General features: G+C 56.4%; 2 protein-coding genes across 3 annotated transcripts; both read right to left on the reverse strand.

Moving 5' to 3' along the window:
* Nucleotides 1-5,965: 5,965 nt before the first annotated feature.
* Nucleotides 5,966-9,948, reverse strand: SBK2 (SH3 domain binding kinase family member 2). Of its 2 annotated transcripts, none has more exons than XM_033127186.1 (4): nucleotides 9,864-9,948; nucleotides 8,828-9,094; nucleotides 6,911-7,113; nucleotides 5,966-6,556 (listed from the first exon to the last, which is right to left on the reverse strand). In XM_033127186.1, the coding sequence occupies exons 2-4, from the start codon at nucleotides 9,090-9,092 to the stop codon at nucleotides 5,966-5,968; spliced, it is 1,059 nt and encodes a 352-aa protein (XP_032983077.1). In that variant the 5' UTR covers nucleotides 9,093-9,094; nucleotides 9,864-9,948. The 2 variants fall into 2 exon arrangements, with proteins under 2 accessions (XP_032983077.1, XP_032983078.1); XM_033127187.1 differs by lacking the exon at nucleotides 9,864-9,948 and adding an exon at nucleotides 9,829-9,850.
* A 654-nt stretch (nucleotides 9,949-10,602) lies between these two features.
* SBK3 (SH3 domain binding kinase family member 3) lies at nucleotides 10,603-15,479 on the reverse strand. The gene is made up of 4 exons (XM_033127204.1): nucleotides 15,226-15,479; nucleotides 14,513-14,663; nucleotides 13,809-14,011; nucleotides 10,603-12,564 (listed from the first exon to the last, which is right to left on the reverse strand). The coding sequence occupies exons 1-4, from the start codon at nucleotides 15,268-15,270 to the stop codon at nucleotides 11,875-11,877; spliced, it is 1,089 nt and encodes a 362-aa protein (XP_032983095.1). The 5' UTR covers nucleotides 15,271-15,479; the 3' UTR covers nucleotides 10,603-11,874.
* Nucleotides 15,480-17,333: the final 1,854 nt, after the last annotated feature.

The raw sequence follows: 17,333 nt of genomic DNA on the forward strand, positions 1-17,333 counted from the left end.
ACACCCCATAAATAACTGTTGAATGCATGAGTGATAATAACAATAATGACTAATATTCGTTGGGTACTTCGTATGGATCAGGCTCTCTTTGCAGGGCTTTGCATGAGTGATGTCATTTTATCTTCATGAACACCCACTGAAGAGGGTACAGTTCCCACAGCTCAGTAGAGAACGGTGAGCTTGGGAGCCTGAGTTTGAGCCCTTGTGAGCATGAACCTGAGCCAGTTGCTTAACTTCTTGGTCTGGGTTTCCTGAATATGAAGGGGTAATCAATCATGGGTTTGCGGTGATGATGAACTGATGAGTTAATACATGTGAGAGAGTTTTTAGCACAGGGCTGGCTCTTAGTAAGCGCTCATTATGTGATCCTATTATTGTATTTATCCCTATTTCACCGCTCAGGGCACGTGCCCTAGGTCATGCAGGGAACACTGGTGCCAGTCAGACCGAGGGCCCTTGCTCAGAAGATAAGTACGTGCTTAAGTCCAACAATCCCGGTTTCAAGGCCGTGTCCTGGCTGTGGGACTCTGGCTGTGGGACTTCCTTTCCCTGAACCTCAGATATCCCCCTGTACAATGGGAATAGTACTGGTCCTGGCCTCTTGGGTCGTTGTATAGATTGGATGAGTTAATGCGGAGAAGGACAGGGCTCAACGTGTACCATGTGCTTAGTTAACCAGCGTGATCACGACCATTCCCGGCTGTGTCCTCTGTGCCCTACACAGTGAAGACTCTTAATACTGCCCATCCTCACCACAGCCCTTTGAGGGAGGGACTGGGCTCAGAGAGGGCTAGCTCCTTGCCTCAGGCTACACAGCAGATCGGGGAACTCAAACCCAGAATAACTCAATGCATATTCCCCTGCTTTGCCTTTGGCCTGGGGTTCCAGGTTAGGACTTTTGTGATGGCCTCTATCTGGGCAGGCCCCTTCCCCTTTGGGGACCTCAGCTTGTAAATGGGGGGCTGTCTTGGAAGACCCCCAAGTCCAATCCTGGCTCCTGCAGCCTCAGGCAGGAAACCATTCTTCCTTCTCCTCTCTCCAGTCAGCCTGGCTCACACACAGGTCCTGGAAGGTCAGGTAGCTGGCGCCCCCTCAGTCCTACAAAGGCCAGCAGGGTCCAGTTACTTGCTGGGGGTCCTGATAGATGGACTGCCTGCCTCTGCCAAGAGGCAAAGGAGCATGCAGAGAATCCCTGTTCCGCAGACCTCATTGAGCCCAAGACTTAAATAACTGCTGACGTGTGACGTGACGTGGGAGGGGCTGAGGGGACCGCTCCTGCCTGCATTCCCCTTGCCATCTGGGGAGTCGAGGGCTCAGAGGATGATGCCCCAGGTTGGAAGCAAAAGGTCCCCTCCAGCCCCTGTCACCTTCCACGAGCTCTGGGTCACTCCAGAGGGCCCAGTTCCTAGCCCCTCTCTGCAAGCCAGGGTTGGGGCTGCCATCAGGCACCCTGGCCCAAGGTCCCCCCACCCCCTGTCACCTTCCACCAGCCCTAAAGAAGTGGGTACTTAATCATCTGGTCACTCTATCCCTGTTTGGCCAGGCAGCTAAGCCCGAACATCTGGCCCCAGTGCCCAAGGCCAGGATGGGTGGCCAGCCCCCACCTACTGCTGGCCCTGATCCTGGACACCTCCCCTGGGACAGCTGAGCCTGAGCCAGTGCCTGCCAGCTTGCAACAAGCTGAGAACAGTAGCCTCAGAGGCCTAGCAAGCTTGACTGATGCAGAAAACATTCAGTTTACACACATACACTCACACACACTTAGCAAAGTAGAAGCAGAGGGGACTTCCCTTAATCAGATAAAGGGTGGAAAGGAAGACACAGATCTGTTATTTCCCTCAGGCCATAGAAGGCCCAAAGAATCTAGGGGACCAATGGTTTGTGTTACTAAGAGTTTAGCTAGGATGTGGGATCAGTACTCAGACACTGTTCTCACGGTTCCTTGCACCTGAAGTGTGACTCAGGGACCCGAGAAGCATGGGCCTCACCTGGATGTTGGTTTGAAAAGCAGAATTTCAGGTGACACCCCAGACCTACTGGATCAGGTTCTATCTTTGAACAAGATGGGGAAGGGGTCCAATTCGTGGGCTGCTATTCAAGTCTGAGAAATGCTCCTCACGTCACTTGCAGTCTGTGTGCTAGCACCAACTTGAAAATGAATGACCGAAAAAGATAGTGTTTCCCGAGGCCTTGCAAGCATGGCTGTCCTTTGGTGGGTCTGATGGTGAGATTCCTAGCCTTCTGCCCTCAGGCAGGCACCAGGAGGGGAAGGAGAAAACTTTTTTGCTGTTGTTTTTTAACAAGAAACTGGACACGCACAAATTTTGTGACTGGTCCTGCCTGCAAGCGTGGGGTTCCCTAGCTCTGGGGAGCCCAGAGCTCCCAGTGATCATTGGCCCAAGTGAATGGGTCCTGGGTTGAAAGACTTAGTTCATGGTGAATAGGTCCTGAATTCAGAGCTATTAGGAAAGCAGGGGTCTTGTTTCCTTTTTAATGGCAATTCAGAGGTTCAGTGAAGGGAAAGAGACCTGATCAAGGTCATAGCACGACAGCCTTGGAAACACATTGTTTAGCAGCCTCATTGAGGTGAAATTTGCATGCCATAAAATTCACCCTTTTTATATGCCCAATCCAATGGTTCTTAAATAATTGTGCAACACTCATCACAATCTAATTTTAGAACTTTTCCACCACCGTCATCACCCCCCAAAAGAAAACCTGTACCCATAGCAGTCCCTCCCCATCCCTCCCCCAGGGCCCCACCCCTGACAGTTGCTAATCTGTTTGTATGGATTTGCCTATTCTGGACATTTCCTATAAAATGGAATTCTGCAACAAATTGACTTTTGTGATGGGCTTCTTTCCCTTTGAGATATATTCGAGTTTCGTTCATGATGCTCTCTTCTTTTTTATGAGTGAGCAATATTCCATTATATGGATGGACCACATTTCATTTATCCATTCGTCTGTTGATGGACAGTTGGGTTGTTTCCACTTTTTAGCTATTGTGAATAATGTTGCTATAAATGTGTGTGTGTGTGTGTATGTTTTCTTTTCTCGTGGGTAGATACCTAGGAGCAGAATTGCAGGGCCACATGTCATTCTATGTTTAACATGTAAAGAGACTGCAGACTCTTCCCCAGCAGCTGCAATGCACCAGGGTTCCAACTTATCCATGTTCTCGACACCACACGTCATGGTCTGTCTTTCGATTATGGCCATTCCGTGGGTCTGAAGGCTTTTGCAGCCCCTCTTTTCGGTCTTCATTTAGATGAAGGCCTCCAAGGAGGCCATGACCACCTCACTGCTCACCTACCCTCCCAGTCACCCCCACATATACACACACACTTTCTCAAACTTACCCTCCCATGACACACTCACACTCACATAGTCGTTCACATTCTCACACTCACGGTGAGAACTCATTCACACTCCTTCACATTCACACTCACACTCACACTCACACTCACATTCATACACTCACACTGACACTATGTCACACATGGTAACACACACAACACACATTCGTGTTCACACATACTCTCATACTCATACTCTTACACACTCATGCTCACGCACTCAATCATACTCTTACACCAGACTCACACTGTCACACACATACACTGACACACGGACACACTCACAGCTATGGTAACACACCCCCACACACTCATGTTCATCCTTACTCTCTCACACTCTCACCCCCAGTCCCTCGCAGGACCCCTTTGTCCGCTGGTGGCAGCAAGACACCCCTGTGGTTTAAGACCATGGACCCTGGGCAGGAGCCAGCTCAGGTTCGAGAGCTGCCTCTTCCCTGACTTGCCGTGAGTGCAGGCTGACACCCTGGCTGCTCTGGGCCATCCGTTACTGCCCACCCGTGACCCGTGACCCAGGGTAGCTCTGAGGGACCAAGCAGATGCCACCTACCCTCCAAGGAGCTGCTTGAGGAGGAGCTGCTTCATTAGCATTAAGTGTTATATTAGTATTCATGAATTAATATTCAATCAGCATTGCCCCGCCCCTTCCAGGCCCTTCCTGGGACTTTAGATCCTCCTCCCCTGCCATGGGGCCCATCACAGGGTCATTGTCACCTCCCAGTTAATCCTCAGCTGCTGCCACTAATTAACACTACCTGCAGCCACCACAACCCCTGCTCATCTCCACTCCCCTCTCACCCTCGCCCAGCCTAGCAGCGCCTGCAGATTTTCTGGGACACATTCTTGGCCTAATTGTTTGGGCTATTTCAGATTCACAGATAAGGCGGTAAGAGGTCCTGCTCATGCTCCCCTACAATACACCCCCCAGTGACCCTCTACTCCAGGAAGCTCACCTGGATTGCCCAGGACAGGAGCCCGTGTCCCCAGTTCTCTGGATTGAACCTAGATTCAGGGGGCCCTTGGGGTCACTCCACACACGCTGTCTCACACACACCCTGCAACACCAAAGTGGCCACAGCAGGGGCATTGGGGTGTGTATGCAGGGGCCAGGGACAGAGACATATGATCCAGCTCTAGTTGTAGCCTTGTACTGGGCTGGCGGCCAAGGAGGGCACGGAGAGGAAGACGGAGTGTTTGCAAACAGGGCTGCCGCCAAGAAGCGGCTGGGCTGAGAGGGGTAGGTGTGAAGGGGCAGGGGCCCGGCTGGTGACTGGCAGCGGCCTGCGCCCGCCCGTGTGACTTTTCTCCCCTTGCTACACACACACATGCAAACTCAAGTCCTCATGGACACACAGACGCGGATCCAATGTCCACACAGAGTGAGAAACACTCAAGCTTCCATTCTGTCCCCTTGAGGACACACACGTTCATGTCACAACTGGTACACGTGCGGGCTCAGCGGCTCCTGACACGCAGATACACAGAAATACATGCTCTGGTCCAGCTCCCCGTCCACAAACAGCCAGACACGTTCACACTTTCTTTAATCCCTCTCCTGCTCACACACACCGATGTGCAGAAATAGGCCCAGGTAATCCCGACATAAACAGCTACACTTACTCCCAGGCATACCCGCAAACCCAACGCATACCCAGAGCCCGCTCTCACCCAGTGACACTGTGGGACAGTTTTCTGCCATTCTTTCTGTCTGTCTCTCTCTTTCTCTCTCCGTCTCTGTCTTTCTCCCTCTTTGTCTCTGCCTTCTTCCCTCTCTCCCTCTCTCTCCCGTGCTCTGTCTCTTTCCATCTCTGTGTCTCTGTCTTTCCGTCTCCCTCTCTCTGTCTCCCTCCTGCACAGCATGCTGTCCAGTGCACATGCACACATACCGTCCTTCCCTTTCCCAACCGGACGGACCAACAGCATGATGGGGACCTAAGTGTCAGAGGGACTTTATTTGCAGAGAACAATTGGGGTGAGAAGAGAGAGAGCACTTTATTAAGAGGGCGTCGCACAGCGTGTGGGAGTGAGTGAAACGTAGGGAGAGAGGAGAGACAGACAGGGCAGGAGGACAGGGCCCAAGGGGGCGGTACAACGCCACAGGGGTCCGGTGTGGATTTGCCTTTACAGTCCACCTGCCATGGCTGTGATTGCCCCAGCTGCGCAGGACACATCAGAGAGCAGGACAGGCCAGACCCCTGCATCCAGGAGCACACACTCCAGCTGGACACTCAGAACAAGCACAGTGAGTACATCGCACAGCTAGGAGTGATGAGTGTAGCAGGGGAGAGTCGTGGGGGGTGGGGAGGTTCCGGGCCTCCAGAGGGGTGAGCTGTAAGCACGTCAGGTTCATGGGAAGGGGTTGATAGCAAGTGCAAAGGTCCTGGGGAAGATGGAGACAGGTGTGGGTAGAACCATAGCAGCCCCAGAAACCCCACAAGGCAAGCGAGGGAGATAAGGAGGACAGAAAGGAGAAAGTAATGAGACAGACGAAAACAGACAAAGGAGAAGCCAAGAGCCACCACAGGAACACCCAGACCTCAGGATGTATAACCTGGTTTCCTTTCAGTCTCCCCACGTCCTGGCCCTTCTCACTCTCCAGCCTCCTTGACCCCCTCGTCTCCCTCTTCAGCCTCCCCCTCCCGCTGCCTCCAGGGTTGCCCCAGGTAGCCCTGGATGGAGCTCACAGGGCTCCTCCTTCGGGGCTGGGGGTCCAGCAACCCCCACAGGAGAGCGTCTGCCACTGGCGTCAGGCCGATCCAGGGCTGAGGCCGGTCCTGGGGCTGGCCCGAGCCCTGCCAGATGAGGAAGTCCTCGTAGAAGGGGTCGGTTTCAGCCAGGGGCTGGTCCCAGGGGAAGTAGCCCGTGAGGAGACAGAACAGCAGGACGCCCAGCGCCCACGCATCCAGGGCGGGCTGAATGGGCAGGCCCTCGGGGAGGGGAGGGGGTGCACAGAGCTCAGGGGCCGTGTAGGGGATGGGTGGCCCGGTCAGGCGGAGCAGGGTCCCGCGGGGCCGCGTGTGGCCGAAGTCGGTCAGCTTGACCCGCCGGCAGGCCGGGTCGCACACCAGCACGTTCTCGGGCTTGAGGTCCCGGTACACCAGGCCATGGGAGTGAATGTGCTCCAGGGCGGAGGCCAGCTGGGCCGCACAGCGCTGGGCTGCTGACTGTGGGAGGCCCACCTGAGGGGGAGATGTGTCAGGGCCCACTGCCCCCGGCCAAGGGGCCTGGGGTCACACAGCTGCTCCACACCCAGGGAATAGGCCCCAGGAGAGTGCAAGGCCTCAAAAGGTCGGCCCCGGTGAGGCCTGGAGAGGCCCAGTGTGACCTCATGAGGGCTGGTGAATCTCAGAAGGTATAGTGTTGGCTCTGTGGTATAAGTGAACTTGACAGAGGACTAGCAATCCTATGAGACCTGTGGGCCCAATAAAGGGTCCCCGGGGGATGCCTGAGGCCTGGCACCATGAGCATGACCCCTGAGGCCCAGGCTGTTTGGGGGCGTTCCTGCAAGACCCAGCAGGGAGCTCTGTACCCACCTTGGGCTGGATGAAGGTGATAAGGTCCCCATGCAGGACGGCCTCTGTCAGGAAGTTGTAGGAGTCGGCGGACTCGATGCCAATGCCGTAGGCTGTCACCACAGCCTCGTGCACACCCAGTGAGAGGCCCACGCAGAACTCATACAAGAAGCCGCGGAGGGAAGTGGAGGCCTTTGGGAGCTGCTTTAGTGCCAGGAGCGTGCCTGGGGGTGGCAGGGACAGGTGTGGGAGCAGGAAGAGCCTGGGGTCACCTTTGCTGGCCCCCAACCCACACTGTCTCCCATATATGACGTCCACCCCTCTCGCTCCTGCCTCCTTATTAAGCCCACCCTAAACACAGCACGGCCACCACAACACAGGGCGGGTAGCAACAATACAGCTGATGGTACCATGAAAGCTGAACTCAGAGTCCCCAGTGATCTAGTGTGGCCCCTCGGTCCAGCAAACCCATGCCCAAAAGCCGCGTCTGAGGCCATTGGGGAAAAGGTACCCTGCACTGGGTGTTAGATGCCATGAAGAATTATTAGGAATTCCATCCTAATAGTAACTTCCTAGGATGTAAGCTCCTGGAGGCAGGACCACTGGTCTTTTCAGTTTTCTACTCACCACCTGCCAGAGTCCAGCCTTGCCCATCGGGAGGCCACGTGTGACGCAGGACCGTCACTCCCACACCTAAAATGCTGACCGTCCTCTTCCACTCACCCCCGTTTTGGGTGCAGCTGCGGAAGACGTCTACACCACCCATCATGACACATACCACCTTCTGTTGTGGTGATCTCCGTCCACCTGTGTGTCTCCAGGCCGAGACACCTTCATGCCCCCAGCGCTGCCCAGCCCAGGGGCGGCGTCCAGAGGCCTCTGGAGGTGTGTTGAATGAAGCATCAGCAGACAAGGCCTCCTTTAAAAGCCCCGTCCCCTGTCACTGCTCCTGCCTCCGAGGTCTCTGGTGACCCAGGTCTTGGTTGTCTTTCTCTTTGTTCCAGCTGAATTGTGCGCCCCCTGCCCCAAATTGTGTCCCTCACTCCTGATATGCTTATGTTTGAAGATAGGGTCTTGAAAGAGGTAAAATGGGGTTATTAGGGGGTCCCTAGTCCAATCTTACTGGTGTCCTTATAAGAAAAGATCAGGGCACAAATCCGTACATAGGAAGGACCCTGTGAGGGCACGGACAAGACAGCCACCTACACGCCGAGCAGAGAGGCCTCGGGAGAGACCCACCCTGCTGACAGACACCTTGATGAGATGAGAGGCTTCCAGGCACCAGGACGGAGACAATAGATCTGTGTGGTTTAAGCCGCCCCGTCTATGGGACTTTGTTACGCTGGCCCCAGCCAACTAACACTGTCCTCTTTCATGCCATGAGCTCCTCCTTGAAATCGGGGCTGACTCCCACTCCTGTCTGGGTCCCCAGCTCCACCGAACAGGCTGAGCCCCCAGGGGAACTTGGAAGGTGAGTCTTGACTGACAGTGACTCCGAGTTCTATCCCCAATGTCCCTGTTTTGTGGGAAGGACAGAGGACGTATGCACACTTGCCAAACAGGCATCAGTTCGGGGCTGGGTGAGCACCCTGCCCATCCACGGTGCGCTGGCCTTGCTAGGGGCCAGGCAGACAGCCTGGCTCCCCACCAACCCCATGGTGACCACTGAGCCGGCCACACATGAGGGCCATGAGGGGAGACCTCTCTGCTCCCTTTGTCCCCAGAAACTACAACCTTGGACATGTGCTCAGAGAACCACAGAGAAGGAATCGTCACCATGTTTTCAAAGGAGGAGACCGAGGCTTAGGGAGGGGTGGGGAGTGCCCAAGGATACACAGCCTGCAGGGGAGGGGCAAGACTTGTCAGGTTTCCAGGCTCCCAGCCTGGCCCATGCTGCAGCCCCCCTGCAACCCTGCTGATGTCCCCAGGCCCAGCTACCTTTCTGACGGTGGGTGACCAGCAGGACCCGGCCGAAGCGGCCCTGGCCCAAGGGACGCACTTGCTGGTAGAGCTCATCCACCTCGGCTCGGACCAGGGTCTGGGCACTCAGGGCCATCATGTCCTCCAGTGCGAGGGCCGCCTCCTGGCCCTGCTGCAGCTCCTCCAACGTGAGGCCTCCCAGGTCCTCATCAGCTTCATTCTCAGCAGACCCGTTCTCAGCAGCCCCCTCCACCTGTTCCTCATCTGACTGTTTGCCTGGCATGTCTGCAGGGCCAAGGACAGAAGGTGACCTGGAGCCTGGGCCCACCAGGTCTGTGGCCCTAGGGAAGAGGGCTGGGGCCGGGACTCCTGGGTCTGAGGGTGGAGGCCATGGGGCTGTAAGATTTGGACCCGAGGCCTCTCAAGGGCTTGGGGACTGTTCCCAGGTGCTTGCTCCCATCTGGAACCCAGACATTCCCCAGGCCCTGGGGTGAAGCCCTGCCCTCCCAGCCCCTGGGGGTGGACAGCACCTGTTTGCGCTTAGGAGACAGAGGCTGCTCATCCCCTCCCCACCCCCCCTCGCAGGGCCTAAGTCTGTTTGCTTTGGAAACAAGATGGGGGTGTCTCGAGTTATCGGGTTCGTCTTTCACCCTTGGGCCTTTAGCTAGCACATGGATGTCAGGGCGGGGGTGAGGGACACCTGTGACCTCAGGCTTGACCTCCCCCCAACCTGCGACTGGTTTCCCGATCCTTAGATGCCTCTCATGAAGAGGGACACTGAGTCACAATGGGAAGGGCCAGTGAGCCCCCAGCTCCCTCCTCCCTCAGACCAGGGGCCCCCAGACTCCTCTATTCCTGCAACCTTATAAAACTCACACATCTTGGGACCCCGAGACTCTGCGTCCCTAACACTCTAACACTCTACAGCCTTAAGGTCCAGCTTCTGCTCCCCTGAGGGACCCAGGATTCTGGCCACCAGCCCAGCTGGTGCTGCCCACCTCAGGCCCGTGAACTCTTACCTCCTCCTGATGTGGGCTCCGGCCTCCAGACTTACCTTCTCCAAGGCTTGCCTGGCCCTTCAGCTGCCCGCTGTGGTCAGTGCCCGGCACTTAGAGCCCATGCCAGCAGAGGCCTGCCCAGGAGCAAGACCCCGCCCCCTCGACCCCACTGGGGATGGAGCGACATCGTGTGTTGATTCCCAGAACTGGCTGTGGCCAGACAGATGTCCCAGACCCAGGGAGTCCAGTGACTCCTCCCTCAGACCCAAGCACCCAGTCCCAGCCTCCTCCCTCACACTGGGGAGTCTAGGCCCCCTGCAGAGGATGAAATCGTTTCTCTTTCGCTCCCTGGCCTTGACCCCCACCCAGCTGCCCCATCAATGCCACACTGACAGGTCAGACACAAGTGTTCGGTGAGGGGTGTCCAGGGGACGAGACACTGGGGTCCTGTTGGGGCAAGGATGAGACAACGAGATTCCAGAACGATGCAGTGAGAGATGATCTCAGACTTGGGGCTGAGGGGAAGCAGGTGGTGGAGCAACTGGGAAGAGAGGGGCCTGAGGGGAGAGGGAGGAAGGAGGGCGGTCTGTGTTCTGAGTCTGCTGACTTCGAAGTGGGGCGGAAGCTAGGCAGGGACCCCAGGTCCGAGAGAGGGGGCTGGGGGTCTGCAGGGCCGCACCCACCCCTCAGGATTATAGTGAGACAGCAGATGTGAACGCACGGAATTCTTTTAAAATAAACTTTTATTTTGGAAAAATTTTAGATTTATAGAGCAGTTGCAAAGATGGTGTGCCAAGAGCTCCCATATTCCCTCGCCCAGCTTTCCATCGGGGGATGTCTCCCAGGCAGCGGTGCCTCTGTCCAAGCTCAGAAATTCGCTATCAAACCTTAGACTCTTTCCATTTCCCCAGGGCTCCGGTCCACAACCTTTTCCTGTCCTAGGGTTCAACCCAGGACACCACGCTGCATTTAGTGAACCCACTTTTTAATAGATCTGGAAATCATGCAGGACAAAGTCCCAGGACGGGGTACAGTTCCTGTGCTGGACCCTGTGGGCACTGGGATTCGTGGCAGACCCACGCAGCTCTGCGCAGCTCTGGGCTTGCTGGCGGGGTGTCAGCAGCGGGCGGCAGGAGTGCTGTGGTGGATGCTGCCTGGGGAAAGGAGGCCCGTGCAAAGCGGAGTGCCCCTGAGCACAGGCCGTCTGAGGCCGTTGGGCCCAGACAATCACCTACCACGTGCTCTGTGCTGTCCAGGCAGGCACAAGGCACTCGCCCATGGGGGCAGAAGCTGAAAGGATGTAGCAAATCAGTTCTGGAGCACCTGAGAGGGAGCCCGAAGAAGATAGAGACACAATCTCGGATAAAAGTTCCTGGCGGGACAGAGTGGGCAAGCGGGGCCACTTCTGGAGGTATTGAGCTGGGCAGAGGGAGGGCCTTCTGGGGGACAGAGGATGTGCAGATGTATGCGGGCAGGAAAGTGTGCGTACCTGCGTGTGCGTGCAGATTCAGGCCTAAAAAGGATGAGTGGCTCCTTCAGTGTCACCCAGAGCCCAGGGACATGGGAGAGGCGGAGGGTGAGGTTTCCATGGTGTCATATCATGAAAGCCCAGATTTGGTGCCATGGACAGTGGGAGTCACCCAAGGTCTTAGAGGAGAGGAGTGACCACATTGGAACTCCATATCCCCTTATCCAACATGTCCCCACAGTGCAGAAAAGTGTCTGTGGGGAAACAGCACCTTCCCGCAAGCAGACACTTTCAGGACAGGAGGAAAAGGAAGGGTCCTTGAAGGAGGAGGGGATGAGAGTCCTGGACCCCTCGGTCTGAGGGAGGAGGCGCTTGGGGCCTGGACTCCTGGGTCTGAGGGAGGAGGGACTGGGGGTCCTGCTCCCAGGTCCTCAGTTGGGAGGGGAACTGTGCAGCCAAATCTGGCCTTTAGTAGGGAGAGATGCAATGTGTTCCGCCTCTGTTGTCCCTGGGAGCAGCTGTCTCTCCATCCAGGTGGCTGTAAAGGCTGGGGGAGGGGCCTTTGGCCCAGGCTGTGGCCACCTGTCTGAGTCACCTGGTCAGGAAGCTCCCCCGTCTGTCCCCAGCCGCCCACTGTCTTTGTCATCTGCCTCTTCCTCCTCTGTCCACTCCTCCAGGCTTGATCCCCTCTCTTCCTCTTCCTCCTCATCCTCACTGGACTTACTCCCCAAGTCCCCAGGTACCCCTCTGTTCCCTTCCAGACCCCAGTCATCCCCCAGGAAGTCCAGGACAGCCAGTGGGGGACTCCTCATCTCAGGATCCAGGTCCAGAAGCCCCTGCAGCAATGCCAGAGCTGGGGGCGCAAACTGGTCCCAAGGGGGTGGTGGTTGAGGTGGCTGGGGCTTGGTGGTCATCCAACCAGCAAAGGCCTCAAACTCGGGGTCAGGGGCCAGGGCCACGTCCCAAGGGAAACAGGCCGTGGCAGCGCAGAACAGAAGTACACCCAGGCCCCAGGAGTCCAAGGATGGTCGCAGGGGCAGGGTATCAGGTGGCAGCAGCAGACAGAGCTCAGGTGGGACAAAGGGCAGTGGCCTTGGGGGGGCAGGAGTTGGACTGCCCTCAGGCCGGGTCAGACCCAGGTCTCCTAGGGCCACACGGCTGCAGGCAGGGTCGAAGACCAGCACATTGTCTGGTTTCACATCTGCATGGACCAGCCCCCGGCTGTGAAGGAAGTCCAGGGCTCCGGCGAGCTGGGCCAGCACCCGCTTCACCAGCAGCTCGGGGAGGCCCTGGGGTCCAGGAGAGAAGGTGAAGGTCAGGGGGCCTTGGCTCCTTCTTTATTTTGCTTCTTGGGGTTCAAGAATCTAGAACCCCAGACCAGTGGCTACCTCTAGTGTCCCTGCAACGTTCCCCCAATACCTTCTCCACAATGTCCTCAATCACGTGTACCCCCAGGCCAATTCCCCAAATTCTTCTCGGTGGAACCTCAACTCTAACCAGAAGCTCTTTTAGCTTCCACCAAACTGTCCTAACCCGACTACTCAAAATCACTCCTTACGTTCCTTATTTATCTCCTCTAAACTCAGATCTTCTCCTACAAGAATCCAAACCTCATGTTTAATCCTAGTCGTAGTCCCGGACTAATTTAGATCCCATCCCATCTCTAACTCAGACCTTGTTGTAACCTCTGCAGTTTATTTCATCAGGAGATGGATAGGTCTGTCCATCCAGCGAGCCAGGCAGCCAGCCAGCAACCTGTCCATCAAGCCCGTCATCCACCCAGCAGCCTACTCTACAGTGTTTCCACCCAACGTTCCATCCACCAGCCAGTTAGCAACCCAATAATTTATTCAATTATGTGCCATCCCAAATCCATCCATTTCCCATTCCTTGCTTTGTTCCATTCATCTAGCCATTCATCCATCTTCCTTCTTTCTTTCCTTCCTTCCTTCGTTTATCCCCAACCCTGTCTCAAATCCAAAGCCGACCCCCAAGATGACCCCACCCTCATCTTCAAACTCAAGTCCTCCTAGAATCTCACGGAGTCAGTCTGACCTGCTCTCCTTTCTAAAGGAAATCTCATGACAGCCCGACTCCAACCCAGTCTCCGAGTGTCCAGAGCCTCAGCCATCTCTGCCTCACTGCAACCCCGTCACGCTCTTCTCCACACCCGTCACCCGTCGACAATCAGCCCGCAAGTCAGCCCACCCCGTCCGCTCACACCCACACCCCAATCCCAGTGCTTGCCAGGATCCCAACTCTGTCTCCTCCCCACCACCTGCATCAGACCTGCCCCCCTCAATCCCAACCTCACCTCCCCGTGCATCCAAGCTCATTTGGCGGGTTGGATGGCATAGGCTCAGGGTCAGAGATGGAATGCGTTGAGGATTAGAAATAAGGAGGTCGTCTGGGGGTTCAGGGCGGACCTAGGTTGGGCACTGATTTGGGGGTCAGGGTTGGAGATAGAAATGGGGTTGGGACAGAGTTGGACCTGGGCTAAGCAGTCCCAAGCTTTGTCCCCAACCGGCCTCACCCGTTCTTGCAGCATCCCACTGAGATCTCCACAGGGCGCATAGTCCTGGGCGAAGGCGAAATGTCGGGGGGTCTGCAGGGGTCCCGCCAGGGTTTGGAGCAGGCCTGGGTGTGATGAGACGCAGCGGCCCACACAGAACTCTCGCAGGAAGGTGGTTCTCAGGACTGAGTCCCGACGTAGGAGCTTCAGAGCCACAACTGGACCTGCCAGGAGATGGGGGCAGAAGGGAACTCAGGGTGCTCTGATCTTGCTTTAGGGCCTTAGGCAAGCCACTAACCTCTCTGAGCCTCAGATGTCTCAGGTAAAACCAGGGGGGCAAAGCATGGTCTCTGACCTCTGTGTTTCCAGTTTCTCCATTTGTGGAGTGGGAGTTGGAGGACACCTTCCCAGAGGACTCTTCCTGCTTTACCTCCGACTGCTGTGTGGCCTTGCACAACTGCCTTAACTTCTCTGGGCCTCAGTTTCCTCTTGCATAAGGTAGGGGTGGTGGTGACTTGGGTTCCAATTCAAGTTGTGCTCCTGCTTTCTGTGACCTCAGGCAAGTCTCTTACCCTCTCTAAGTGGGCTCTGATTCTCAGATCACAGACCTCTAAATATTCACAGAACCTCCATTGAGAAGGGTCCCGATCAGCTACTCCTGGGATGCACACTGTCACCTTCCAAGAACCCTACTCTGGGGAAGTCCTTTTGGTGGCTGAACTCACCACCTTGGCGAGGCCGGGCAAGGAGCACTCGGCCGTAGGAGCCCGAGCCGAGCTTTCGGATGAGGCGATACTGGACACTTAGATTCCTCACCAGGGTCACCCTGGTGGCCGTCAGCTCAACGAGCCGTTGGAGAGCTGTGGCTGTGTCCTCCTGCAGGAGAGTAACAGAGGTGGGGAGGGGTGAGTCTGGGACCCACTGAGAGCATCAGGGGAGATTGGAGGCCAACTCCAGGGCTGACATGGGGGCTCAGGAGGTGAGAGCCCTAGGAAGGAGGCTGAGTCACAATGACTCACGCAGCCTCAGGTCACCTGTTTTTGTTCCTGGCAGGGTTAGGGGTGATTGTCTCAGAGCGCTCACCCACTGGCATCTGTGGGAGCCCCCAGAAGCCCCCAGCCCCAACTGGGGCTGCGTGTTCAGCCCACACAACTCCCCACCCCACCCATCTCTTTCTCCATCCTCCTCTCTCCCTGTGCTTCCAGTTCTTTGTTTCTGAGCCCATTTCTCTGGGACCTTGGTCTTCCTGTGTGTCCTCAGGTTTACATTATTCTGGGTCTCTGATATCTGTGAGTCTTTAATGGTTCCCTGTGTCTTTAATGTTTCTTTCTGTCCCTCTGCATCTGCTTCCGGCCCCGCTTCATCTCCATCTCTGACTCTATCTCTGCATTGTCTCTCTCTCTCTCGCTTTCTTCCTCCCTTGTGTCCCATCTCTCACCTCTGTGTCCCCATCTTCGTGGTTCTCGGGGTCCCTGAGCTCCATCTCGGAGTCGCCTGGTGTCAGCTGACCCTTGGGCTCCCTCTTGTCTTGACTCCCCAAAAGCCAACCGGCCCACTCGAGCCCACTGTGCCCCACAGGTCCAAGGTCTAGGAGCTCATCTAAAAGGCTCTGCCTTGGTCTCCCTGTGTCTGTCTGAGTCAAAAGATTTCTCTGACTTTCCCTACCTGACTCCTCTCTCTTTCCCCCTCCAGGTCCTGTCCTGCTCTGTGTTATACTGTTGATTTCTTTTGCTCCCTCTCGCCCTCCTACCCCTCCCAAAAACCCCTACCCCCAGCCTTCCTCCCTGTCTCTGTCTCGCCCGGCTTTAGCTCCCGGGTCTGTAGGGTGGGCCTCCCGGTACTGCCTCTATTCGTCCCTGGCCCCTCTCTTGTTCCCACTCTGTTCCAACTGTTGTTGTCACTGTCTGTGATTCAGGATATCCCCCCTCGCTTTTCCCAACCCCCTTCTCTATGTCCCTGTTTTCTCCTCTCCTGGCTTCCCTCTGGCCTCCTCTCCCCAGTGGCTCTCCCTCTTACTCCTCCTGTCTTTGTTCGTGACTCTCTCTCAGGGCCTTTTGTCCCTCCCTTTTTCTGGGCTTGGGACAGGGGTGTGTGTGACAGCTCAGAGACATCCCGTCCCCCCCCACACACCCCTCCCTCACCCCCTCTGACCTGCTGCCCCCTCCCTCCCCCTTCCAAACTTAGACCAGCTTGGTGTCTGGGCTCTGGTCCCAGAACAGAGGGGACAAAACATATTGTGAACCCCCAGGGGCCAGGCCTGAGGGCTGTGGGGAAAAGGGGAGACAGACTCCTTCACATACTTTACCTAGGGTGGATGACATAGAGCTCGTGCATTCTGGTTCCTCCATGTGCTGGGAGTGCCGGCCTTAGGAGCCAGGAGACCATTCCCAAAGCTCTGCTCCTTAGTACTAGGAGTCCAGACCCCCGTCCCTCCTCCCTCAGACCCGGGAGTCCAGGCCCCCGTCCCTCCTCCCTCAGACCCGGGAGTCCAGGCCCCCGTCCCTCCTCCCTCAGACCCAGGAGTCCAGGCCCCCAGCCCTCCCTCCCTCAGACCCAGGAGTCCAGGCCCCCGTCCCTCCTCCCTCAGACCCAGGAGTCCAGGCCCCCGTCCCTCCTCCCTCAGACCCAGGAGTCCAGGCCCCCGTCCCTCCTCCCTCAGACCCAGGAGTCCAGGCCCCCGTCCCTCCTCCCTCAGACCCAGGAGTCCAGACCCCCGTCCCTCCTCCCTCAGACCCAGGAGTCCAGGCCCCCGTCCCTCCTCCCTCAGACCCAGGAGTCCAGACCCCCGTCCCTCCTCCCTCAGACCCAGGAGTCCAGACCCCCGTCCCTCCTCCCTCAGACCCAGGAGTCCAGGCCTCCAGCCCCTCCTCCCTCAGACCTAGGAACTCATAGCTAAGAGATGGGGGTAGGGCTTCTGCCATGTCCTCAGCACCTACTCTGAGTTTGGGCTCTAGGTATGGGGCTTTACATGGGATCCTCCCAGCCACCCAATAAAGGTGGGGATTTATCCCCAGTTTACAGAGCAGGAAACTGAGGTTCCGAGACACCTATCACCTTACATGAGGCCGGAGGGGGAGGAGGTGTCGGTGGGACCTGGGCCAGGCTGAGTGACTCACGCCGGCTCAGTTTTCACTACTACTACAGTCTGCTATTAATAAAGACGCAGCAACAACAAAGTCACTGACACTCTGGAAGGATCCCCGGAAACTGGCTTCCATGCTGCCCTGGGGACCTAGGTGGAAGGGATGGGGTGGGCAGAGGGAGAACTTCCTTTACTCTTTGACCCCTTTGGAGTTTGACTGTGAAAAGCTGCTAACACACAGAAAAGTCGAAAGAGCCACAACAGACACCCTTCAGCCATTGGCCAGACTTCACAGACGAGAACTCTGTGCCATCCTCGCTTTATCTCTGTTTTCTTTGGGAGGAATGAGGTATTTTAAAGTAAATTACCACCTAGGGGAAAATTTGGGGTGAAATGATACACTGCCTAATGTTTGCTTTAAAATATTCCAGCCAAAGAAAACCAAAGCTTGCATGGGGGTTGGG

The sequence above is a fragment of the Rhinolophus ferrumequinum genome, chromosome 15 (genome assembly GCF_004115265.2).
Source record: "Rhinolophus ferrumequinum isolate MPI-CBG mRhiFer1 chromosome 15, mRhiFer1_v1.p, whole genome shotgun sequence".
Classification (NCBI taxonomy): Eukaryota; Metazoa; Chordata; class Mammalia; order Chiroptera; family Rhinolophidae; genus Rhinolophus; species Rhinolophus ferrumequinum.

What these genes read in the sequence shown, in the direction of transcription:
- SBK2 (XM_033127186.1), bottom strand. Translation starts at nt 9,092, where the DNA reads ATGCCAGGCAAACAGTCAGATGAGGAACAGGTGGAGGGGGCTGCTGAG. An exon ending in GGTCACCCACCGTCAGAAAG is followed by an intron (nt 7,114 to 8,827) that starts GTAGCTGGGCCT and finishes TGCCACCCCCAG; the next exon opens with GCACGCTCCTGGCACTAAAG. An exon ending in TCACCTTCATCCAGCCCAAG is followed by an intron (nt 6,557 to 6,910) that starts GTGGGTACAGAG and finishes TCTCCCCCTCAG; the next exon opens with GTGGGCCTCCCACAGTCAGC.
- SBK3 (XM_033127204.1), bottom strand. Translation starts at nt 15,270, where the DNA reads ATGGAGCTCAGGGACCCCGAGAACCACGAAGATGGGGACACAGAG. An exon ending in ACGAAGATGGGGACACAGAG is followed by an intron (nt 14,664 to 15,225) that starts GTGAGAGATGGG and finishes ACTCTCCTGCAG; the next exon opens with GAGGACACAGCCACAGCTCT. An exon ending in GTGGGATGCTGCAAGAACGG is followed by an intron (nt 12,565 to 13,808) that starts GTGAGGCCGGTT and finishes CCTGGACCCCAG; the next exon opens with GGCCTCCCCGAGCTGCTGGT.